At 42.5% G+C, this 20,755-nt stretch overlaps 1 protein-coding gene across 1 annotated transcript; it reads right to left on the bottom strand.

Annotated features, from left to right (window-relative positions):
• Positions 1–4,598: 4,598 nt before the first annotated feature.
• ZCCHC10 (zinc finger CCHC-type containing 10) lies at positions 4,599–18,684 on the bottom strand. The gene is made up of 4 exons (XM_075601087.1): positions 18,609–18,684; positions 16,513–16,674; positions 11,889–11,930; positions 4,599–9,912 (listed from the first exon to the last, which is right to left on the bottom strand). The coding sequence occupies exons 1-4, from the start codon at positions 18,647–18,649 to the stop codon at positions 9,621–9,623; spliced, it is 537 nt and encodes a 178-aa protein (XP_075457202.1). The 5' UTR covers positions 18,650–18,684; the 3' UTR covers positions 4,599–9,620.
• Between the last annotated feature and the right edge of the window lie 2,071 nt (positions 18,685–20,755).

The raw sequence follows: 20,755 nt of genomic DNA, 5'->3' as shown, positions 1-20,755 counted from the left end.
GCCCAGTTTAGGGATGCGGTGCGATCTGATCCCAGCTTGGAGGGCATGAGACTCTGGGCATCCGAGTCTAAGCCAAGCAAGGGGTCTGATTACTTCAAGAGAGCAAGGGGCCACCGGGTTAGATGAGGTATGGACGGGGAAGAGACAGCTAGTGGTACCCCGGGAATATAGGCAGCAGTTTTTGTGGGTAGCCCACTCCATTCCACTAGCGGGGCATCAGGGGGTCGCTAGGACGCAAGCCCGGCTGTTGCAGCGTTACTACTGGCCGGGGGCATCCAGTGAGGCGGCAGAGTTCTGCCGATCCTGTGATGCCTGCCAGCGATGGGTAAGATGGGTGACCGTGTGAAGGCACCCCTGAACCCGTTACCGGTAATAGGGGAACCCTTTCAGCGGGTAGCTATGGACCTCGTGGGACCCCTCATGGTTCCCAGCTGGTCAGGAAAGCGCTACATTCTCACGGTGGTGGATTTTGCCTCCCGGTACTCTGAGGCGGTAGCGCTTGCCAGTATTGATGCTAGGGCAGTAGCTAAAGCTCTGTTAGCCATTTTTTCTAAGGTAGGTTTCCCTAGTGAGATCCTAACCGATCAGGGGTTGCAGTTCATGAGTGAATTGCTCCAGTGTCTCTGGGAGGCGTGCGGGGTGAAGCACCAGCGCACTACCCCTTACCACCCCCAAACCAACGGACTATGTGAGAGGTTCAATGGTACCCTGAAGCAGATGCTGCGAACATTTATAGAGGCAGAGGGAAAAGACTGGGAGATTCACCTGCAGCACTTGCTGTTTGCATACCGAGATGTACCGCAAGAATCCACAGGCTTCTCTCCCTTTGAGCTGCTATATGGTCGCAAGGACCTCTGGACCTATTCCGTGAGGGATGGGAAGGGGAGACTACCACTACTGATGCGTCTGTGCTTCAGTATGTGATAGATCTCAGAGACCAGTTAGAGATGCTCATGGGGTTGGCACAGGACAACCTTAGGGCTGCTCAGACCAAGCAGAAGACTTGGTATGATCAGAATGCCCATAGCAGAGAGTTCAACCCAGGACAGCAGGTACTTGTTCTCAAGCCCATTCGGGAGAACAAATTAATGGCTGCCTGGTCGGGACCATATCCGGTACTGCGAAAGATGAATGAGTGCAACTATGTTGTACAGGTAGATGCTGAGACAGGGAGAAATAAGACTTATCACATCAACATGCTGAAGGAGTACATAGCACCGAGTGTGGCGTCGGTGCTGGCCATTTGCAGCCCACCGATGGGGGATCCGGCAAGCAATGCTCTGCCTGATCTCCTGGGGGAGGCTAGGCAGGGAGGTACCATAGAGCAGGTGGAGATAGGGGCTCAGCTGACTGTCAGGCAGAGAGCAGATGCCAGGGCTATGCTAGAGAAGTATAGGACTCTGTTTTCAGACAAGCCAGGAAAGACACACATTGCAGAACACCCAGTGCTGACAGGGGATCGGAGACCTCTGCATAAGCACGCTTATAGAGTGTCAGCAGAGGTGAAGGGCAGTATAGAGAGGGAGGTAGAAGAGATGCTGGCATTAGGGGTAATTGTACCATCCCAGAGCCCTTGGGCTTGTCCGGTGGTCGTGGTGCCTAAGAAGGACGGAACCACCCGGTTCTGTGTGGACTACCGGCAGCTCAATGCGGGCACGGTGTCAGATGCCTACCCCATGCCCCGCATGGATGAGTTGTTAGATGAACTCGCGGGGGCAAGGTATCTGACGACTATGGATCTCAGTAAAGGGTACTGGCAGATCCCTTTGACCCAGGAGGCTAGAGAGAAGTCTGCATTTATTACCCCAAGTGGCCTCTATGAATTTCTAGTGATGCCATTTGGGATGAAAAATGCACCGGCTACCTTTCAACACCTGGTCAATCGCTTGCTGGAGGGTATGCAAGGGTTTGCAAGGGCATACCTGGACGACATTGCTGTCTTTAGTAATTCGTGGGACTCACACTTAATGCATGTAGCTGCGGTGCTAGCCAGGATTAGGGAAGCGGGACTCACGTTGAAACCCACCAAGTGCTTAGTAGGGATGGCAGAGGTATTGTACCTAGGGCACAGAGTGGGTGGTGGGCATCTTAAGCCAGAACCAGCTAAGGTGGAAGCTATAGTGCAGTGGCCCGTTCCCAAAACCAAGAAGCAAGTCATGGCTTTCCTAGACACCGCAGGCTACTACAGAAAGTTTGTCCCTCAGTTTAGCGCCATTGCCAAACCCCTGACTTGACCCAGAAGCGACAGTCTGTGCTGGTAGTCTGGTTTCCTGCCTGTGAGGTCTCGTTTCAGGCATTAAAGACTGCACTAGCCAGCGCTCCTATACTTGCTGCTCCAGACTATGCAAAAAAGTTCCTGGTGCAGACTGATGCCTCAGACTTTGGCATTGGGGCTGTACTCAGCCAAGTGGGGGAGGCGGGCGACGAGCACCCAGTAGTATATCTAAGCCGCAAACTGCTGCCCAGGGAGGTGGCATATGCCACCATTGAGGAGTGTCTGGCCATAGTGTGGGCTCTAAAGAAGTTACAGCCTTATTTGTATGGCAGACATTTCACAGTAATAACTGACCACAATCCTTTGAGTTTGTTACAGAGGGTGTCGGGGGAAAATGCTAAACTTTTGCGCTGGAATCTTGCCTTACAGGAGTGGAACTACACCATCCAGTACAAGAAGGGAAGTGAGCATGGTAATGCTGATGGCCTTTCACGCCAGGACAGCCCTCAGGACTTACTAACTTCAAGAGCTGGCACGTCAGCCCAGCCACCGGACGGGGTGGTCAGGGCAGTCCCTGCATCTTGAGTGGGAGAGGTGTGACGGAGAGGAAAGGGTTAATACCTGATTTGCCATGCATTACTGTTGTTGCCCTGTCCCCGCCATTTTTATTCCCCATTTGCAGGCCATTCCCTGTCTGCGAGGGTAAAAGACAAGATGCATTGCTTGTCATACCCTCTAACCGACACATGATGGCAGATCTTAAATGTAAGGCAGGAGGTATTTTTTTGTAAGTCCAAGCAGGAATTACTTGGACATCCAGCTGTGATATGGGTGAATGAGCTTCGGTATTTTTATGACCAAGCCTCAAAGGGCTATAGTTATGGCAGAGCCTCAAAGGGTTAGGATTACTCTCACAGATTTAGAGCCCCCCTGTCTAAAAGAGTGTCAATTATGAAAAGACCCAGAGACCCATAATGTATACAATACTGGTATACTGATGCACAGCAGATGTCAGGCTAGTGACACCTTCGAGTCAGAGACCAGACAGAGTGGCCCCAAGTTATGGGTGTAGCCCAGGTATGCTAAGTGGCCTGGGCGTCAACCTGACCCATGCGCCCTGCCCACCGGACAGCCTCTTTGACCGGTCTTATGAATTGTGGGTCACTTGGCTATTCGTGGTTTTTTTTGTTCCCACGAAGGGATTGGATCCACATGTTAAAGATAGCTTTGGACAGTCTATAACTGTGGCTTCCCAATTATTCCCAGTGTGATTCTTGAATTTTAATCCATGATGTAAAGATGCAAGACTTTGTTCCAGTACAGCAGCAACCAGTCCAGGAGTGAAGGGGTTAATAACCACATAACCACAGGACTTTTAAAACCAAAGCTGCATTTCTTGCGCTTGCAAGCAGAGGACAATTTATTTTGTTTCAAAGGACAATTTCTTTCATTCCCTGATTCCCGTAAGTGTTGTATTCAAGTGTATTCTGCAGATGTCGTCTGTTTGTCTATTAAGGAAATAAATCGCAATTTATTTTGCAACTTGTTCTTTCAATCAAGTACCCAGAAATATAAATGTGTTGATAAAAGTTGGTGTCATTGTGCCAGTTGTGCATTACCCCAGGGGTGCACAAACTTTTCAGTCTGCCCCCCCCCCCCCTTCTCTCTGGTGTCTTCTGACAGAATGTGACCCTGTGGCATCATTTGATGCCACACAACCATGGCGACAGGTCGCTGGAAGCTGCCGGAGAACAGGTAAGGGAAGTTACAGAGGCCTCGCACACTCCCCGGTATTGGATTTAAATGTCTTGGGAAAGCACGCGGGGCCTCTGTAATCGCTGCACGTCCCCCAGTTTTGCGCATCCCTGTATTACCCTACGTCTTACTATATGGGATAGGGGAGTTATCATAAGTTTAAATAATTGCTATTAAACAATATCTTGAAGCTCCATCAAAAAGGGATAAAAACTGTACATCCATTAAAAATATCAATAGTAACGGCTGCCCTAAAAAGTAAATATTTGTAGCACTTATTGGAAATCTAAACTACCACCCTCCTTTAAAAAAAAATGTCTACATTAAAGCAGCCTTCAAACAGATTTTTTTTGGTCTGTTTAAATGACAGCATTTATATAAAGAAACATAATGACCTTTTTAGAGTATTTTAAAGATGTTACATCTCAATTTAATATCATAGGGCTAACTTATATTTCGTGCATTTGGGCAGTGGCTATGTCGGTCCTATTGCATTCATGGAAGGACAGAAATGTGGCTGGAAGTTGCTGCATGAACAGAATCATTAGGATACCATTGAATGCTGATAACAAATGATCTTTTTAGCATGGACATTTTTTTTATTATTATGACCACAAACATGCAAAATTGTCCAGTTTTTTTTGGAAGATACATTGTTTCCCATCAGTGGCCCCTATTCAATATGTGGTGAAGCCAGCTTTTCTTTTTCAGGGACACTTAAAACCCCATTTATTGGCCCTTGTTAATTATGCTTGGGTCAGAAGGCATCTTTCAGCCTCTTCACTGGAGTGGTAAAGTGTTCTCTGGGCATGGTTCATGTCCCGGAATAGCACTACTTACAAAATATAAGCTTATGTCTCAGCTCTAATTCCTACAAATCTGTAATCACTACAGGGTTCTTCTCTCAGTTTTGCAATGTGCCTTGTAAACTGATTCTGCTGTTTCAGGTTTGTGAAGTCCTTAAAAGTACACTGGCTGCGCTTATAGTGCCGGCACCGCCGCGTCAAAACAAATGCATTGTTGTCGGCGCTTATAGTGCATGCGACCTAGCGACAGTGCTACCAAAAATCTGGTAGTCACTGTTATATAATTTTTTCGGCGACGGCCTCTTCTTGTGGGCATTCAGAGAGCTTCTCCATCCCTCTGCCTTCCCCTTTTATGATGTCACAAGCCTTGTAGCCAGCAACGTCGCCTAAACTTGAATTACAACTATCGCAATGGCGCCGGGTTACGTCATCGGTCGCGTTGCCGGCATTATAAGCGCATCCCAAGACCAATGTGTATTAGAAATGGCAGTGAGATGTGTTTGATAGGTTACATATACATGAATTGTGCCTTTCTACAAAAAGTCACACAAATAATTAGTTTTTAAGCATATTTACTTTCATTTTCCACGGCAACCAAATATTTTGGTATTTTTTACAATCTTAACCTAATCTGAGGAAGCTGGATTCTACAGGCAAATTGTCTTAAGTGGAGACAAGTATCCGATAAGAATTGACTTATGAGGACTCGGTATTGGGTGAGGGGTGGAACTAGATATGTCTGTGTCATGGACATTCTGGCTGTATAATGGCATAGAGCTTATTCTATTTACACCGAAGTTGCCGATTTTACCATCTGCCCATTTTGGACAAGGGTCCAGTTTGAAGTCACACAACTCTTGGTGAGCCTGTGCATCTCTCCCACAAGGCTGATTTGTATACGCAAGTCCAAAAATATTTTGTGTGTGTGTCTATGTGGAAGTGGATAAATAGTGGCACTGCCAACAATTTGTAACACAAAGCACTAACACCTTTTAAAACCTCCAGCACTGGGACAGCACTTTATCTGTCATGTGCACAAGTACCAAGCTTTAGAATGTCTCAACTTGCATTCATTTCAGCGAGAGTTAAGGTGTGATAAAGAGTAGCACCTTTCAGAGCATATGGGCCAACATGAGCAAGACGGAGAATTATCCTTCACCATAATCATTTGTTTTGAAACACAGGCCACCTAATGCCTCTCCTGCTAAGTAAGCCAAGGTCAAAATAGTCTACAGTTGTACTTTGAGAAAACAACAAGCTATAGTTCACCGAGTTACTCCATTAGAACCCAATGTTTCATTCTTTTGCATTCTAACTTCTCCAAAAACATTGCTACTGTGGATAACTTTTTTTGTTTCTAAAAGATAATGGGGTTTATAATCATTAAACTGGGATATTGCCCCCATTTGCAATATCTCTAATGAATAACCCCCAAGAACAATAGATAAAACACTAAATCATGACATACTTGACCAGACAGGCTTTTTTTTTTTTTAATATATTGTTTTAAAACGTAAAGAAAAGTAAGTACATAACCCTACAGGAGCTTTACACAGTAAAATAAAAATGATTGAGATACTCATGTCTCTTCAAGAGTAAGCCATTTTTGATTTATAATGTTATCGGTGGCAACCAGAAATAACAGAGAGGCTAAAGTGTATGGGAAGTTATGACTAATTTCTCTGGCTTTTGCTTTTCCTGGAACTGCACAAACCTGTCTTTATTTCTCTCTTGCCTGATCTAAAATGTCAGGAGATGGAGACGGCAAGTTTGTGTTGTTCTAGAAGAAGAAAAAAATAAAAAATAAATAATTGGTTAGGAATTTCAATCCTGTTCCAATCTCAAATTATATCACAAAACAAAGATGGCTGCACCATGGCTCTTACGAATGATGTCGACTGCCACGAAGTAAAGATTTTGTCAAATGAGAACATTTATAGGCACATTAAGTCATATTTTGGAAGGTACAGAAAGCTACACAATTTTATTCTCTTACACGAAACTGTGCTTTAGAAATACCATATATCTATATATTTTAAATGCTGCACACTTAATGCCGATACAAACATTTTCTCCACTGTTCATTCATTTCACATTGGCCTAGTTATTTTAGTTTTTAAATGACTGAATTTATACTATGTTTGAAAACTGTTCGTCTTTATTTAGTTAAATATATTTTATATTCAAGGAACACGCAATTGTTGATTAAAAAAAAAAAAAAACACTGCACAAAAGTTGAAACTCCAGCAAACAGCTTTGCCAGGCAATTATTATTGGCTCTGTCCATCACACAAGGCCTTCAGAATTGTCTCTTCCAATGAAAACAGAATATAAAATGAAAACTTGCTGTGGCTGCGCCTTGCATTATGGGATAGAGGTTAAAATAACTCAGACACAAGGGACACATAGGAGGAGAAGGTAACATTCTGCTGAATTGGCGTTAAGTCAATGGGACTTTCCGTACATTTGTGCCAAACTGGTGCTGCCACACTATTGAGTACGGTCAATATTATGGAATGGGATATTCCTTAATTCCCAAACTCAAATGACAAAGAAATTAGTTCACTGAAAAAAAAATAAACAAATGCCAGTCCTCTCCATAGTACGGATCTGTAACGGTGCTTTAAGTGTAGTTTGTTTCCTATTTAATATGTTGGATGGAAAGCTAAACACAGCTTCCTAGAAGCGAATTGTTGCAAACCATGGTCCAAGCAAAGCTTGCAATGCACTCTAATTAACCATTTATCTCTTAAACAGGATAAACTCTTCTACGTTGTGACGTTTAAAAATGCTGAAAGTATTAGGTGAGATTGTCTAAAAATACGGAGTCTGGAATAAGTTTTGAAGAACGACTCCTCTTCCAGATTTACATTCTCGCCCCTTAGGGGCTCAGATTATTAGGGGGACAAAAGGACTTCAAAATGCATTAAGTCATACATTTCCCTTTCTTAAGATTGAGAGACAGAAAGATACGGTTAATATTTACAGTGTACAATCTGCCTCTTCAGGTTAGGCTTGGTCTAATGGCAGGTTTATTAAACATATGAACTGAAAAATACTCCAATACTGTACACCATTTATTATGTTGGCTGGTAGAATTTGCTACCACTGTGCTTTGCTTTTATATGGCAAATTCCAACATTGCCCCAGTAAATATTTGGCGTTTCAGGGGAGTTTTGATTTCCGATAAACATGAACATTAAAGTTTTATGGTGGCTATGTGTAAAGATAATTAAGTGTAACTAGAGGCACTGTAATAAATTGTTAAGTGTACTATATTTGTTAAACAAGTGTCTTACATTTGACAAGGACCGTTCGTTACAGAAGTTTAAACCAAGTCAAACGTGGCAAAGGAATTTGACACACAATAGGAGAAAAGTAACAGATGCAGAAGTTTATACATCTCACTACAGTATGTGCATCTGGTAAGTGTTCCTCCCATCCCCCAAAAACCTCACACAGGAGAGGGGAAAAAAAAGAAAAAAAGTATTAATTGTTATGATAAATTTACACTTACAACCACATTTGCAAAATGCATTGATGAGTTCTGGCAATAAGGTCCATTGTGACACTTTATACACTGGCCCATAGTGTCTTCATACCTCCATTTGTGTCTATAACAAAATGTATGGAAAGGCTAGTCTTAATAAGCCAAATAAAGACTGTAGACCTACTAATTCCTTTACATACTGGCAGGAGGAGCATGCTCCATTGTAATGCAACTCTGGGGTGATAGAAAAAAGCTCCCTCTTAATGCAAAGTCTTAGCAGCTGAATGGACGCTGTGGATGTTTTTACCTGTTGACACAAGTAAACTAAATCAAAAACATGAGCAGCTAGTACCGGTGCAATGTTTACAATGCATTTGGGGACAGTTCGTACCAAGTCATTTAACACAACAGACGTTTTAAGGCAGCACAGTCCTTACAGGGGGAAAAAATGGCACACATTTTTACCAAGCCAAAACTTAGAGCACAGTACGAGGTGACAATAACCTTTTAGTACTGAAAGAACCTGCAACATCGGGTGTTGTCACAGTTGTGTGGAAAGACATGGCACTTGGCAAACTGCACTAAAATACTGTAGTGCTTGTGTTCCATTCAATTGCACAAAGAACAAACCCACCTTAAAGCCACAAGTAAAAGTGTGGGCGCTTCTTTCTCCCATGAAAATATTACAAGAAAGGTTACAAATCTAACCTGTAGTAGGATTTCATAACACACTGTTTTAACATTTTATTAAATCCCTCTGCAACTTATTCCACAAAGAAAATATTCCCCAATACATTATCTCCAACTACTTCTGACCAAATGTTTTTCTAAGGATTTTCCAGCAATGAGAAGGTTAATCCTTAGTTCACACACTGAAAAATCTGGAAGGACAGAAAAGGTTGGACTAAAGTGTAGCCATTTCATAGTCTATACAGACAACCTATATACAGATGACATTAGCCTCCGTAACAGGTGGCAAAAAGATGGGAGTACTGTAAAGAAAAATCAATCAGGTCCAGGTTGATCCGTGTGAAAATAGTAAGTTTTATGGTGCATTTGGTCTTCTAAGTTCAGAAGGAAATCAAGAACAGAATGTTTCAATGTCACCTCCAGTGAGGAACACATCTGATTTAGGTGGTCACATTAGCTACTTTTCTGACGATACCCTAAAAACTGGTTTTAAAATCCTAAGAGGACTTTGAGACCTTTGAATTAAGTTGTACACTGCATTAGGTATCTTCTAAACCAGATGTCTTTGCAACATAGGCTCCCCATTGCTTTTCCTATAAAGGATGAAAATATCCTAAAGTGTAGGCCTTGTGAAAGCTTAGAGATACAAGTCCCTCCGCCACGTTTATTTCTTCCTCTTCTTTCTCAGTGGCTCATCTTCTGAGCTGCTATCTTCATCACTGCTGCCGCTACCGCTGCTGCTGCTAACGCTCGTGTCAGAGTCGGACTCAGAGGAGGAGGATGAACTCTGCGAGGATGGGGAGGAGGAGGAGGAGCTGGAAGAGCTTTTGTCGCTGTCCTCCGAAGATGAGGAAGAGCTGGAGGAATCTTCACTGTCTGATGAAGAGTCGCTATCTGAACTGCCACTGCTGCTGCTATCGCTGCTACTGCTACTGGAGCTGGTGACACTCTTAGACCTGTAAAGGGATGCACATTGTTTGTCTATAACAGGCTTTCTGTATATACAGGGCTGATAAAACATACATCCTAGGGCAATTACATAGAAAAATAGTTAAACAACCACCTTCCTCATAAAACAAACTCCCCTCGCTACAAGCTGTACCTCCAAACTGACCTTGCGGACCTGAGTCTTTAATAGCACGGTGTTATGTCAGGAGCAGAAATACAACTCCCACGCCAAGTAACTACGGGGCGTAGCTATAGCCCGAGCACCCGTACTCTTGGGGGGCCAACTCTCCTCTACCTAACCCCCACCCTCCTCCCCTTCGGCAGTCCATCGCTCTCTTCAGACAGCCAGGGGGAGATGGTAAAATCAATCAGGTCCAGGTTGATCCATGTGAAAATAGTATGTTTTATTGTGTATTTGTTCTTCTAAGTTCAGAAGGAAATCAAGAACAGAATCTTGCAATGTCACCTCGTGAGGAACACATCTGATGTAGGTGGTCACATTAGCTACTTTTCTGACGACACTGGTTTTAAAATCCTAAGAGGACTTTGAGACCTTTGAACTAAGTTGTACACTGCATTAGCGTTAATTATGTGGTGGCGGCAGGCCCTGGTGTCAAACAGAGGATAAGCCGGCAGAGGAATCAGCAGCTGTTACACAGGCAGGAAAACAATCGGGTGGCGGTGCACAGCCGATAAAAAAGTGCCAAATGCAACTAATAGAAAAAAGCTAATTTAATAAGAAAGAACTGAAAATTACATAACCGAGCGCGCTGACGCATTTCATCCCACTAGGGACTTTGCCAAAGAGTACTCTTTGACAAAGTCCCTAGCAGGACGAAACGCGTCAGATTGCGCTTGGTTATGTAATTGTCCGTTTTTTCTTATTAAACTAGCTTTTTTCTATATTAGTTGCTTTTGGCACTTTATCGCTGTGCACTGCCATCTGATTGTTTTCCTGCTTTACTTACCCCCGGCTGGAGCACGTCTTGCCTGCACACGGACTTACTGCTAACCTCGTTCCCGTGGGTGCCTTCACTACGAAAATTCTCGTGCACACAGGTCTCGGCGTGACAGAAGGTATCGTGGGGGCTACGGGACCAGGGAGGTTTAGTGTGCGCCAGGTTGCTAATTCACATTGGGCACCTTGGTAACTCTGTTCTCCTCCTTATTCAATACCTCTCCCCCTTCCCCCAGCCTTTTTACTTGTCCGCTTTATTTTTTTTGAGACATGGTTATTTATAACAAATGCAGTTTCCTCTGTTACATATATCCAAAGATTTCAAGACTTCATCATGTCAGCAGTACTTTAGCACTAGTTTTGGTGTGTATGTCCCATTTTTTCCTATTTGTTACACAGGCAGAGCAGGGGAGGAGTGCACTCTAGCAGCAGACACCAGAAGTAAAAAAAATAAGACTTCCGGGACAGACCACTAGAGCACGGTCCTCTCCTGCTCTGCCTTGCAGCTGCTGATAACTCTGCTGTCTTATCCTCTGTTTAACGCCGGACCACCCACAGGTAGCCATGAGGGGGAAGGGACGGGGGGGGAGAGGTGATGATGTGTAGGGAGGAGAGGAAGTGGTGATCGTGGGGGGGAGACGAGGAGGGAGAGGGAGGATCAGGGAGAGGATGGGGAGGGAGAAAAAAAAATTGCAGTCAACATTAATATTAAAGGGGCCCTGAAATCCTTTTTGCCCGGTGGCCCGCGCATGTCTATCTACACCATTGGTAACACTGCAGAGATGTTGATTCTGTTTATACTTTGACTCCTTCCCTAAAAACAAACAAGATACTGTGTACAGCAATAATGAGCATGGCTATGTTTGAAACCATCTTTAACTTCTACCGAGCGCAAGAAATGAAGCTATTCAGTTCACTGCAGATTCATCTGGCACGGTTACTGACACTGCGCTGCAGTCCTTCAACATGAAGGCGTTAATACACAGTTTACAGATTGCTCTGAGCTGGTAATGGGAAGTAACTGACCTTTTCTTCTTCATCTTTGTTTCTGCGACATTGTTGCCACTGCTACAACAAGCACAAGAATAGAAAGACAGTTCAATTCACAAGGACACGGACTGCATGATCATTAGATTAGAGCATTTAAAACCCTATGATACTGTACATCAACATGAGAGTTACAGACCAACAATATGAACTCTGTGCTTAGAAATCTAGCGTTGTTACAAAAAGGTATCTGTGATATGTTGTTAAAACAAACATTGGTGTGAGCAGCATGGATTGCTGTTTTAGCATGTTTACAAACCAACTGAAACATTACTTAACAATACTAACTGGTGTCTAGGGTACAATACAAATGGCTGTGCCTTAAATTTAGCCGGTAGATCAGTGTTTTTCAACAGGGGTTCCAAGGAACCATTGGGTTTCCTGTGCATTCTCTAAAGAGTTGCCAGCAATTTCCTGGTCATTTGAAAATTGCATCAAATACAGAAGAATTTACAATGCATTTGATCTCAGATGCACCATTAGGCTGGGGCCATGGTGCCGCAGACCGTGCGGGCTGAGTGAACAGATTGCCTTAAGGCATTGTTTGCATCCATGCGGTGTGCGGGTGCGTCCGCGCGGAAGCAGGAGGGGGCGCGCGTTGCGTGAAAAATCAGTTAAACTGATTTCTCAGTGCGACAGACAGGTCACGTGAGCGGTTCACCCAATGAGGGCGAACCAGCTCCGTGATGCCCCTAGGAACCCTGCCCCCCACGGCCAGGGGAAGCACCCGCTTTCCCACAGCCTCCGCACACATCAGCGCGGGCGAAGGCACCATGGCCCCAGCCTTAGAGAGGGCTCGGTTCCTCAGACTTTCCCATAGGGTTCCGTCACCAAAAAAAGGTTGGAAACCACTGATAAACATTGCTGTCTTATATTATGTCTTACTAAGCCAGCACTTCATACAACGCCTGTGCTGCCAAAGCAGAGTGCCAAGTGCATGGCCAGCCTGACTTCATGTGATCACTCCCTATTTTACATAGTAATTTAGGACAGTTAAGAACTAAAATTGCCCCTGGTACAAAAATAAATAAAATTACAGGATAAATAGCTCAAGATAATATGGAGTGAAGTTGGCAACACTGATGGTACAGAGAGGTATTAATTACCACTCCATTTTTTTATTTGCCACCCTGGAACACCACTAACTTTCTTTAATTGCAAACTTACAGTTCAATTCTTTTTAATGAATAGGGGATTTATAATAAATGTTGGTTATCAGAGAATCTGCTGCTGCTCGCAACAAAGCATATCACCAAGATGTGATGTGTAAATGGCCATGTACAGATGTAATGCATTTGTAGATACTTGTTTTACAGATAATGATCGTTTCTTTAAAAATAAAAAAAACATTTCTTTACATGGGGGCCTCAGGAGATAATAGAGACATATGTGAAATATTGTGCTTTAGTGGTATGTGTAATAGCTAAAGAGTGACTAATGTGAATACCCAGTTAACACTGGAATGTGAAATTGAATATGTTGTAGAGATATATACAATGTTGAGCTCAAAACAATTTTGTAAATTACATCCACATATATATCAACATGCATACATATATGTACCAATAATAACTGTACTTTCAGTAGTGAAATAGAGGAGATATATATATATATATATATATATATATATATATATATATATGTGTCTAAAATAGTTCACATATAATCCAATAAAGTTCAACAAGAGTGCAACACTGACTGAAAGAATTACACCTGCAATTTGTGATTGCAATGCAAAATGAGGGAAGTGTAGGAGAGGAGAGGAAGGGGGAACAGGGGGAGGGAACAAGAGAAACAAGGGATTATAAAAAAACCTTATGGCGCAGCTCCAGAAAAAAAAAAGGATCTACCCAGCATTTGGATGATATGTACAAAACAAAAGCGCAAACTGCAACAGTGAAGTCTACACAAAAAAAATAAAATAAAAAAATGTGGTCCTTGTATATAACACATGTAACCCTTATAGAGGGAAAACAATAAAGAGCTTATAGAACCAGTATACGGTTACGATCATTCCAGCTCCAGCTGGGCGTGCACGACCTGGTGACATCAGCTATGCGATCCGGTAGTGGCATGTACACTGCAGGCAGTTGGCAGCCGGAGGAGACGTAGGCGTGGCAGCGAGGGGTCCGTCCTCATTGGCTGAACCGCTCACGTGACGCAGCCGTCGCCTGAAGAAACCAATTTCCCTGGTCTGTTCTCCTGTCTGCCGCCCTGCAGTTCTAGTCTGCACACGTGTCACGCTAGGTATATACATTTTAATTGTCTTGTTGCTATTTGTTTTTGAGCTGCGCAGCGCCAACGGCCACTTTTGGTATAACCACGGCCTAACACGCTTGTCTTCTCTGCCGACGTTCTCCAATTATGTTAATGCTGTCAGCGTCTTTTACCCGTGTAGCCTCGGTGTCTGCAGACCACCCGGCTGCTGTTCTTTGGAAGTGGCAATGACGGCTTTACAGACAGTAGTTTGCTGGGAGGCCTGGAGAGTCTCAGCGGGCACTTCTCTGGTCACTCAATGATCAGCACAGCACCACTCCTACGCGTTTCGTGGCGGTATCCACTGTGTCAGGGAGTAGTGATGCAGTGTTTATACCTGCACTTTATATGGCAGAATTTAATTTTTTTTAAAACATTTATTGAAGAGTTTAACATTTTAAATGTATAGGACATACATTGAAGTAAATATTATGGGCCTTAAAACCATCTACTGTTACATATATATGAATATACATAAAAACTAAACTATGAAAATGTTATATACTTGATGTCCTTACTCTATAATACATGTAGTTATATGCACGGAGAGTAAAATGCAGGACTTCAATATGCTAAAAATATAATTATAATAAATTATACGCAAAGCAAAATAAATATAATTATGCATAAAATAAATACTACATTTCATTACAATTGACATTTAATTAAAAGACTTATATTTTAGGAATTTAATTTTTTGAAACACATCAAAAATAATATGTTAAAAAAAAACAGAACAAAATTATGGACATTACATTTTGATTAATGAGTACATATACATATGTATGCATTTCAATTAACCAATGAAAAGCAAAATGTGTGGTGCTCAGAAAAAAAGCCTCAATATGGTACTTAAAAGAAACCACAATAAAGTTCAAATACTTGATTGAAGAGTCCTGCAGTATAAACCCCCTGATGAATGAGTAAGGGATATTAACCCATAACATGTAGAACAATCACTACTCCATTATAATCCGACTAGTGGACAAGGGTCCCCCACGAGCAATGTAGTAAGAGACCTCACAATAAAGTGACCCAACATATATTGTATCGGAATAGATAATAAGCAGGTGATATAAATGACTCACTCTGAGTTGTATATGTCCTTAAGACTGTCCAGTCTTCATCCACAGCAGGGGGCGTGCTTCCGTTTTTTCTGGGGTGCTGGCAAGAGAAACAGTAGGAAAAAGCAGGCACCAGTAACTCAGGAAACAAAAAATAAAGGATATCCAAGGGAGCGTGTGCCCATTAAAAATGAATTTAATGGAAACTACAAAAAAACAGCTGCATTACGGGGTACAGAGCCCCTACCAACGCAAGCTCTTTTTCAAGGTGACTACTCACCTTGAAAAAGAGCTTGCGCTTGAAACGCGTTGGTGGGGGGCTCTGTACCCCGTAATGCAGCTGTTTTTTTGTAGTTTCCATTAAATTCATTTTTAATGGGCACACGCTCCCTTGGATATCCTTTATTTTTTGTTTCCTGAGTTACTGGTGCCTGCTTTTTCCTACTGTTTCAATTAACCAATGAGAACTTCTTCTGCCATATAAAGTGCAGGTATAACCACTGCATCACTACTCCCTGACAAAGTGGATACCGCCACAAAACACATAGGAGTGGTGCTGTGCTGATCATTGAGAGACCAGAGAAGTGCCCGCTGAGAATCTCCAGTCCTCCCAGCAAAGTACAACTGTCTGTAAAGCCGTTATTTCCACTTCCGTGGTAGAGCTGCCTGGTGGTCTGCAGACACCAAGGCTACACGGGTAAAAGACGCTGACAGCATTAACATAATTGGAGAACGTCGACAGACAAGATGGGCGCGTTATACTGGTTCTAGAAGCTCTTTATTCTTTTCCCTATGTGAGGGTACATCTATTTTTGTGAGTAAAAAATGTTGGTACATACTTCACTATGGCAGTTTGTGCTTTTGTTTTGTAGAGATATAATAAATAAATAAATATATATATATGGGGGGGTGGGGTGGTAGGGGGGGGGGGAAGAGGGTGGGGGGGAGGTGGTGATCGGGGGGAATTAACCTCATGTTAATTTACATAATAATGTAGGTCTATTAAGAACCATGCCCTTGGTAATGTTGTGGCTTCTTATGGGACAGCCATTTAAATAACTGAGGGAACACCACTAACTAAACTTGCAAGTATCTCGGGACTGATGCTGGGGTCCCTGGAGCAACAACTAGCATGATTCAGCCCCAAAGGACTCCCTGTTCTGTAAAAAAAAAATATCAATAGTGATTTTAAGTGGAATGTAATAATGACTCAGGAAATCAACAAGCATATTAGAAAATACACACAAATACATTTTGTTAACCACTGGATTGTTTAAACGTACCTTTGACCTAACAATAACCTGGCTTCCTTTTCTTTTAATGTTCTCTTTAACTCACATGTCCTTGATGGTCTGTAGAGATATTTTCTTTTCCCAGTACATTCATAACTCCAATGACCAAACTCCAGGCACTTCTGGCAACGTACATTCTGCTTATTTGCTTCACTGTAAAAGCAATCAACATTAATTCACAAAACACACACTTAAATTAACCCTAATCAATTTGTACTCCATCTTGTCCTTATAACTTCTCACTATTTTTATTTAAAAAAACAAAACCACAAATATTCATAAAAAGGCCCCTGGACCCCCCGACCCCCCTTTTTTTTCTAAATTATTATTATTATTTTAAATATATAAAAGGTTTATACCATTTGCAACCCGTAAGAAAATGCTTGCAAATTAAAATGTATTTTATGGATCTAATTGCTATTTACTACTGTTGGTGTGAACCATTTTAATATCTCATGCTTGTTTTCAGAAAATCTACTCAAATGCAGATTTGTACATATCTGTAATATGTTGTTAAAAAACCCACTTGTGTGAGCAGCATGGATTGCTGTTTTAGCATGTTTACAAACAAACTGAAAAATTACTTCACAATACTAACTGGGATCTAGTTTACAATACAAATAGAACTGTGCCTTAAATGTAACCTGTAGCTAAACACTGCTGTTTTATAGTAAGACTGTTTTTAAAATGACTACAACATCAGTTTGATGGTTTCATATAACCCATGCTGACAAAGGCGAATGCCAACTGCCTTGCCAGCATAACCTCATGTTAATTTACATAATAATGTAGGCCTATTAAGAACCATGCCCTTGGTACAAAAATAAACTGACTAGATAAAAAAAAATCTCTAATATGGAGTGATGTTGGCAACACTGATGGTATTGGCAGAGAGGGACTTTTTGTATTTATCACCCTGGAGTACCACTACTTTTCTAAATTGAATTGCAAATATACGGTTTGAAAGTCTTTTTAATGAAAATGGATTTAAAATATAAAAAATAAGATATCAGAAAAGGACTATCAGACAGTGTACTGCTGCCCATTGCAAAACATCACCAAGTACAGTAATTTGTAGATGAACAGACTTTTTTTTTTCAATTTCACCATAGGAATTAAAAAATGTAACTGATATTTACATATATTAAGCAAACGTAAGTTGCTTTCTAACAGCAATTAAATAAAACAGATGTAAAAACAGCACGAAGACAAAGAGGATATGAGTTCCTATATGTATAATTAAACACAGGCACACAACCACAAGTGTCTTTTCCAGCTTAACACATACAAGGAATGCAGCATCCTCTTCACCAGTACATAAATGTGTATTTTCATTTGCTGCATCTAGAAAAAAAGTGATGCAGTTCTAGCAGGGGACTACACCACAGACAAAACTCCCACTAAAAATCAATTGGATTGTTACTTTGATACATCTGGTGCAATGTTTTTGTCCCACTATTGCATTAATACATATGCCCCACTGTGCTTAAAAAAGTCTCACTGAGTAGTCAATTAAAATTATATTTTCTGTATTCTTCATGAAAGACTAGCTTGGTATGGTTTTGTGAGGTTATATTTTTGAAGAGTGACAGAAAAAAAAGGAGGTGCCAGAGGTAATCAGACCCCCTCCCATATTTCAGGACACAATCTTTGCAAACCAATTTACAAAATACATTACGAGGCAATGACCCCGATGTAACCCCTTAAACATGACACTGCCATGCGTACTCTTTGGTACTAAGAGGGATTGCCAGTTAAGTAGATGTATAAACAGAAAGTGATTTTAAACTACAATTTTCCAGAAACCCTCACAAATTACTTGTAAACTGACAGAGTATCAACTCAGATCCAGAAAAGAGCGCACCTGTCAGACTGCAGGGCAATATCAAAACAAATTAAATCTTTAGGTGTTACAACACACATATATATTTGTATCTGATGCAACAACCCCCATCCTCTGTGTATATAGGGATGGGTATACCTCACTGTGCACCCATGCTTTCGTCCCCACCCTACATCATGTGTCACTCAACCCGGGCACCACTTCCCGGGATCTCCCGGCCCCCGGTCTCCCCCGCATCACTTACGCCTGCCTGCGAGCAATCACACGGTGCATGGGGGTTGCCATCTTGGTGAAGGCCGGAAGCTGCCCCGCCTCGCTGCATGCCGGGAGAGCTCACTCTGCAGGAAGTTATGCAACCGTAGAGCAGTTGTGAGGATGAAGGTGCGGCGGCCATCATTGATGATGGCAACAGACTCACTTAGGTATCACTAACATGTGCGGTGAACCTGTTCTTATTAAAAGCGGAAAATACAAAGTATTTTAGAATGCTTATATATATATAAATATATCTATTACTCATGGAGACGACTGAAAATGTATACCTATTGTCCTGCAATCTCCCATACTTAATTTCATTAAAATCAATGCAAATCAAGGGAAGAAACGTCTCTCTCTCCCTTCTACATCTGCCTGAAAGGAACATATATATATATGTAAGGATGTGTTAGGAATGTGTACATATATATGTGGGTTCCGCGCTGTTACTAATGCAGGAAGCGCCATACTGTTCCTTTGCAAGTAAGGTCACTGGGTGAATAGTGCAAGGTTGCGCATGCGCAAGGAAAGTGCGCGAACGGCAACCAATCCGGTGGGACTTTGGGGGTTGAACTGTGAACTGTGAACTGTGGAGGAGTCAGCTGAGGCTGGGGACCAATAGGGTGTGAGACTCTGGATAGGAAAGAGACAGGAAGCGTGTGGGCGGACACACGAGTGAGAGAGGAGAAGGAGGAAGGTGGCGGAACCTCGTGTGTGCGAGCGGAGGGTCAGTGACCCTTCCGCTTAGGACAGAGACATTCCCCAGCCCCCAGGAGTATAACCCCTGTCACTGTAGGGTGCCGCTTTTGTAGGGACGGCCGTAGCGTTTAGGGAAGCGTCCCATTATTGCTGGTTCAATTGCAAGAGTTGCGGACGCCATCTTGGTCTGGAGAATAGACCGCGCAGCAGAGCAGAGTGTCGGCGCAAGGCTGGAGCAACACTACGGACCCTTTGTGAAGTGGTGTGGTCACCGCAGTGACCGGGAGGTATCATTAGTCAGCAAGTGCACCTACACCGGTCACCAGGCGCTGATCCCGCCTTCCACTAACTAACTGGGGCGCTAGTGTGCCAGTAACTATTCACTATAATTATTAGTTGCAGGACATACTCCTTGGGAGAGTGGCAGAGCCACCTGTGTACAGGACATTAACCCTATAAAGGTGTGGCCGAGCCACAGTGTGTAATGTTTGGTTATAAAATGTAAGGGTCCTACGCATGTTATGTGAATGCTGCATTATCGTATTAGTTAGTATAATAGTAAAAAGGTTGCTTGTTGCACAAATACCGTTGGTTATGTTTTCTTACTCAGGGTATATCTTCTAAAATGGGGATCCTGGGTAAGTGGAGGCGCTGCATCATGTTAAGAGTGAATAAGACCCCAGGCTCCCCATCAGCGGAGGCTTAGAGCTCCTAGAGCCACAGGTAAAACACAGCATCAGTAGTTCCTTTGTTCAGGGGTTCAGAAAAAGGGCTACATATATATATATATACACACACACACACACACACACACACAAGTAGAGGTATCAGTACCGTGTTAGCCGAAATTCAATAATCAAAAAATAAATAGATGATACCACTCTGTGGCTAACGAAATGCTTTTATTTGTGCGAGCTTTCGAGATGCACTGATCTCTTCTTCCGGCGATGTTACAATGAATGAAGCAAGCAAAGGGTATACTTAAAAACAGTGTCTATTGGAATGTTATCTGTGCTGGTCCTTCCCCCGCCCGGTGTGGATGAGATTTATGGCTAGAGGTGTTAAATGGTTCCTGAAAGTTAGTGATGTAAGAGTGTGTGTGTATCTGTGTGAATATAAATGAATGGAGAGCCCACAGTGTATACAGTGCTTTACAAAAGGGGTGTGTGGAGTGGGAGTTAATATAAATGGTGTGGGTAGGTGTGGAAATGTGAGAGATAGTAGCATAACTAAAAGTGTGTGTGGATACTATGTGGTCCCTATTGGTGTATAGGGATGGAAAAACAAGGAGTATTGGTATGTGTAAGAGACAGCTGTGTGTGCATACATATAGCACAGTATGTACAGACATGGTCTTTAGCGCTCATGGGAAGAGAGTTCACTTGTGTCAGTAATGACTCATAAAATTTCGATCTCTGTTTAGGCCACCGTTAAGTG

Source organism: Ascaphus truei, chromosome 5 (genome assembly GCF_040206685.1).
Source record: "Ascaphus truei isolate aAscTru1 chromosome 5, aAscTru1.hap1, whole genome shotgun sequence".
NCBI classification, from domain to species: Eukaryota; Metazoa; Chordata; class Amphibia; order Anura; family Ascaphidae; genus Ascaphus; species Ascaphus truei.
The sequence above is the reverse complement of the archived record's forward strand: the minus strand, read 5'-3'. Positions and strand labels throughout refer to the sequence as shown.

Excerpts from the sequence above, each read along its gene's own strand:
- ZCCHC10 (XM_075601087.1), bottom strand. The coding sequence starts at position 18,649 with ATGGCAACCCCCATGCACCGTGTGATTGCTCGCAGGCAGGC. Across the intron at positions 11,931-16,512 it reads AGGTTATTGTTAGGTCAAAG|CAGTGGCAACAATGTCGCAG; the intron begins GTACGTTTAAAC and ends TGCTTGTTGTAG. Across the intron at positions 9,913-11,888 it reads ACAAAGATGAAGAAGAAAAG|GTCTAAGAGTGTCACCAGCT; the intron begins GTCAGTTACTTC and ends ATCCCTTTACAG.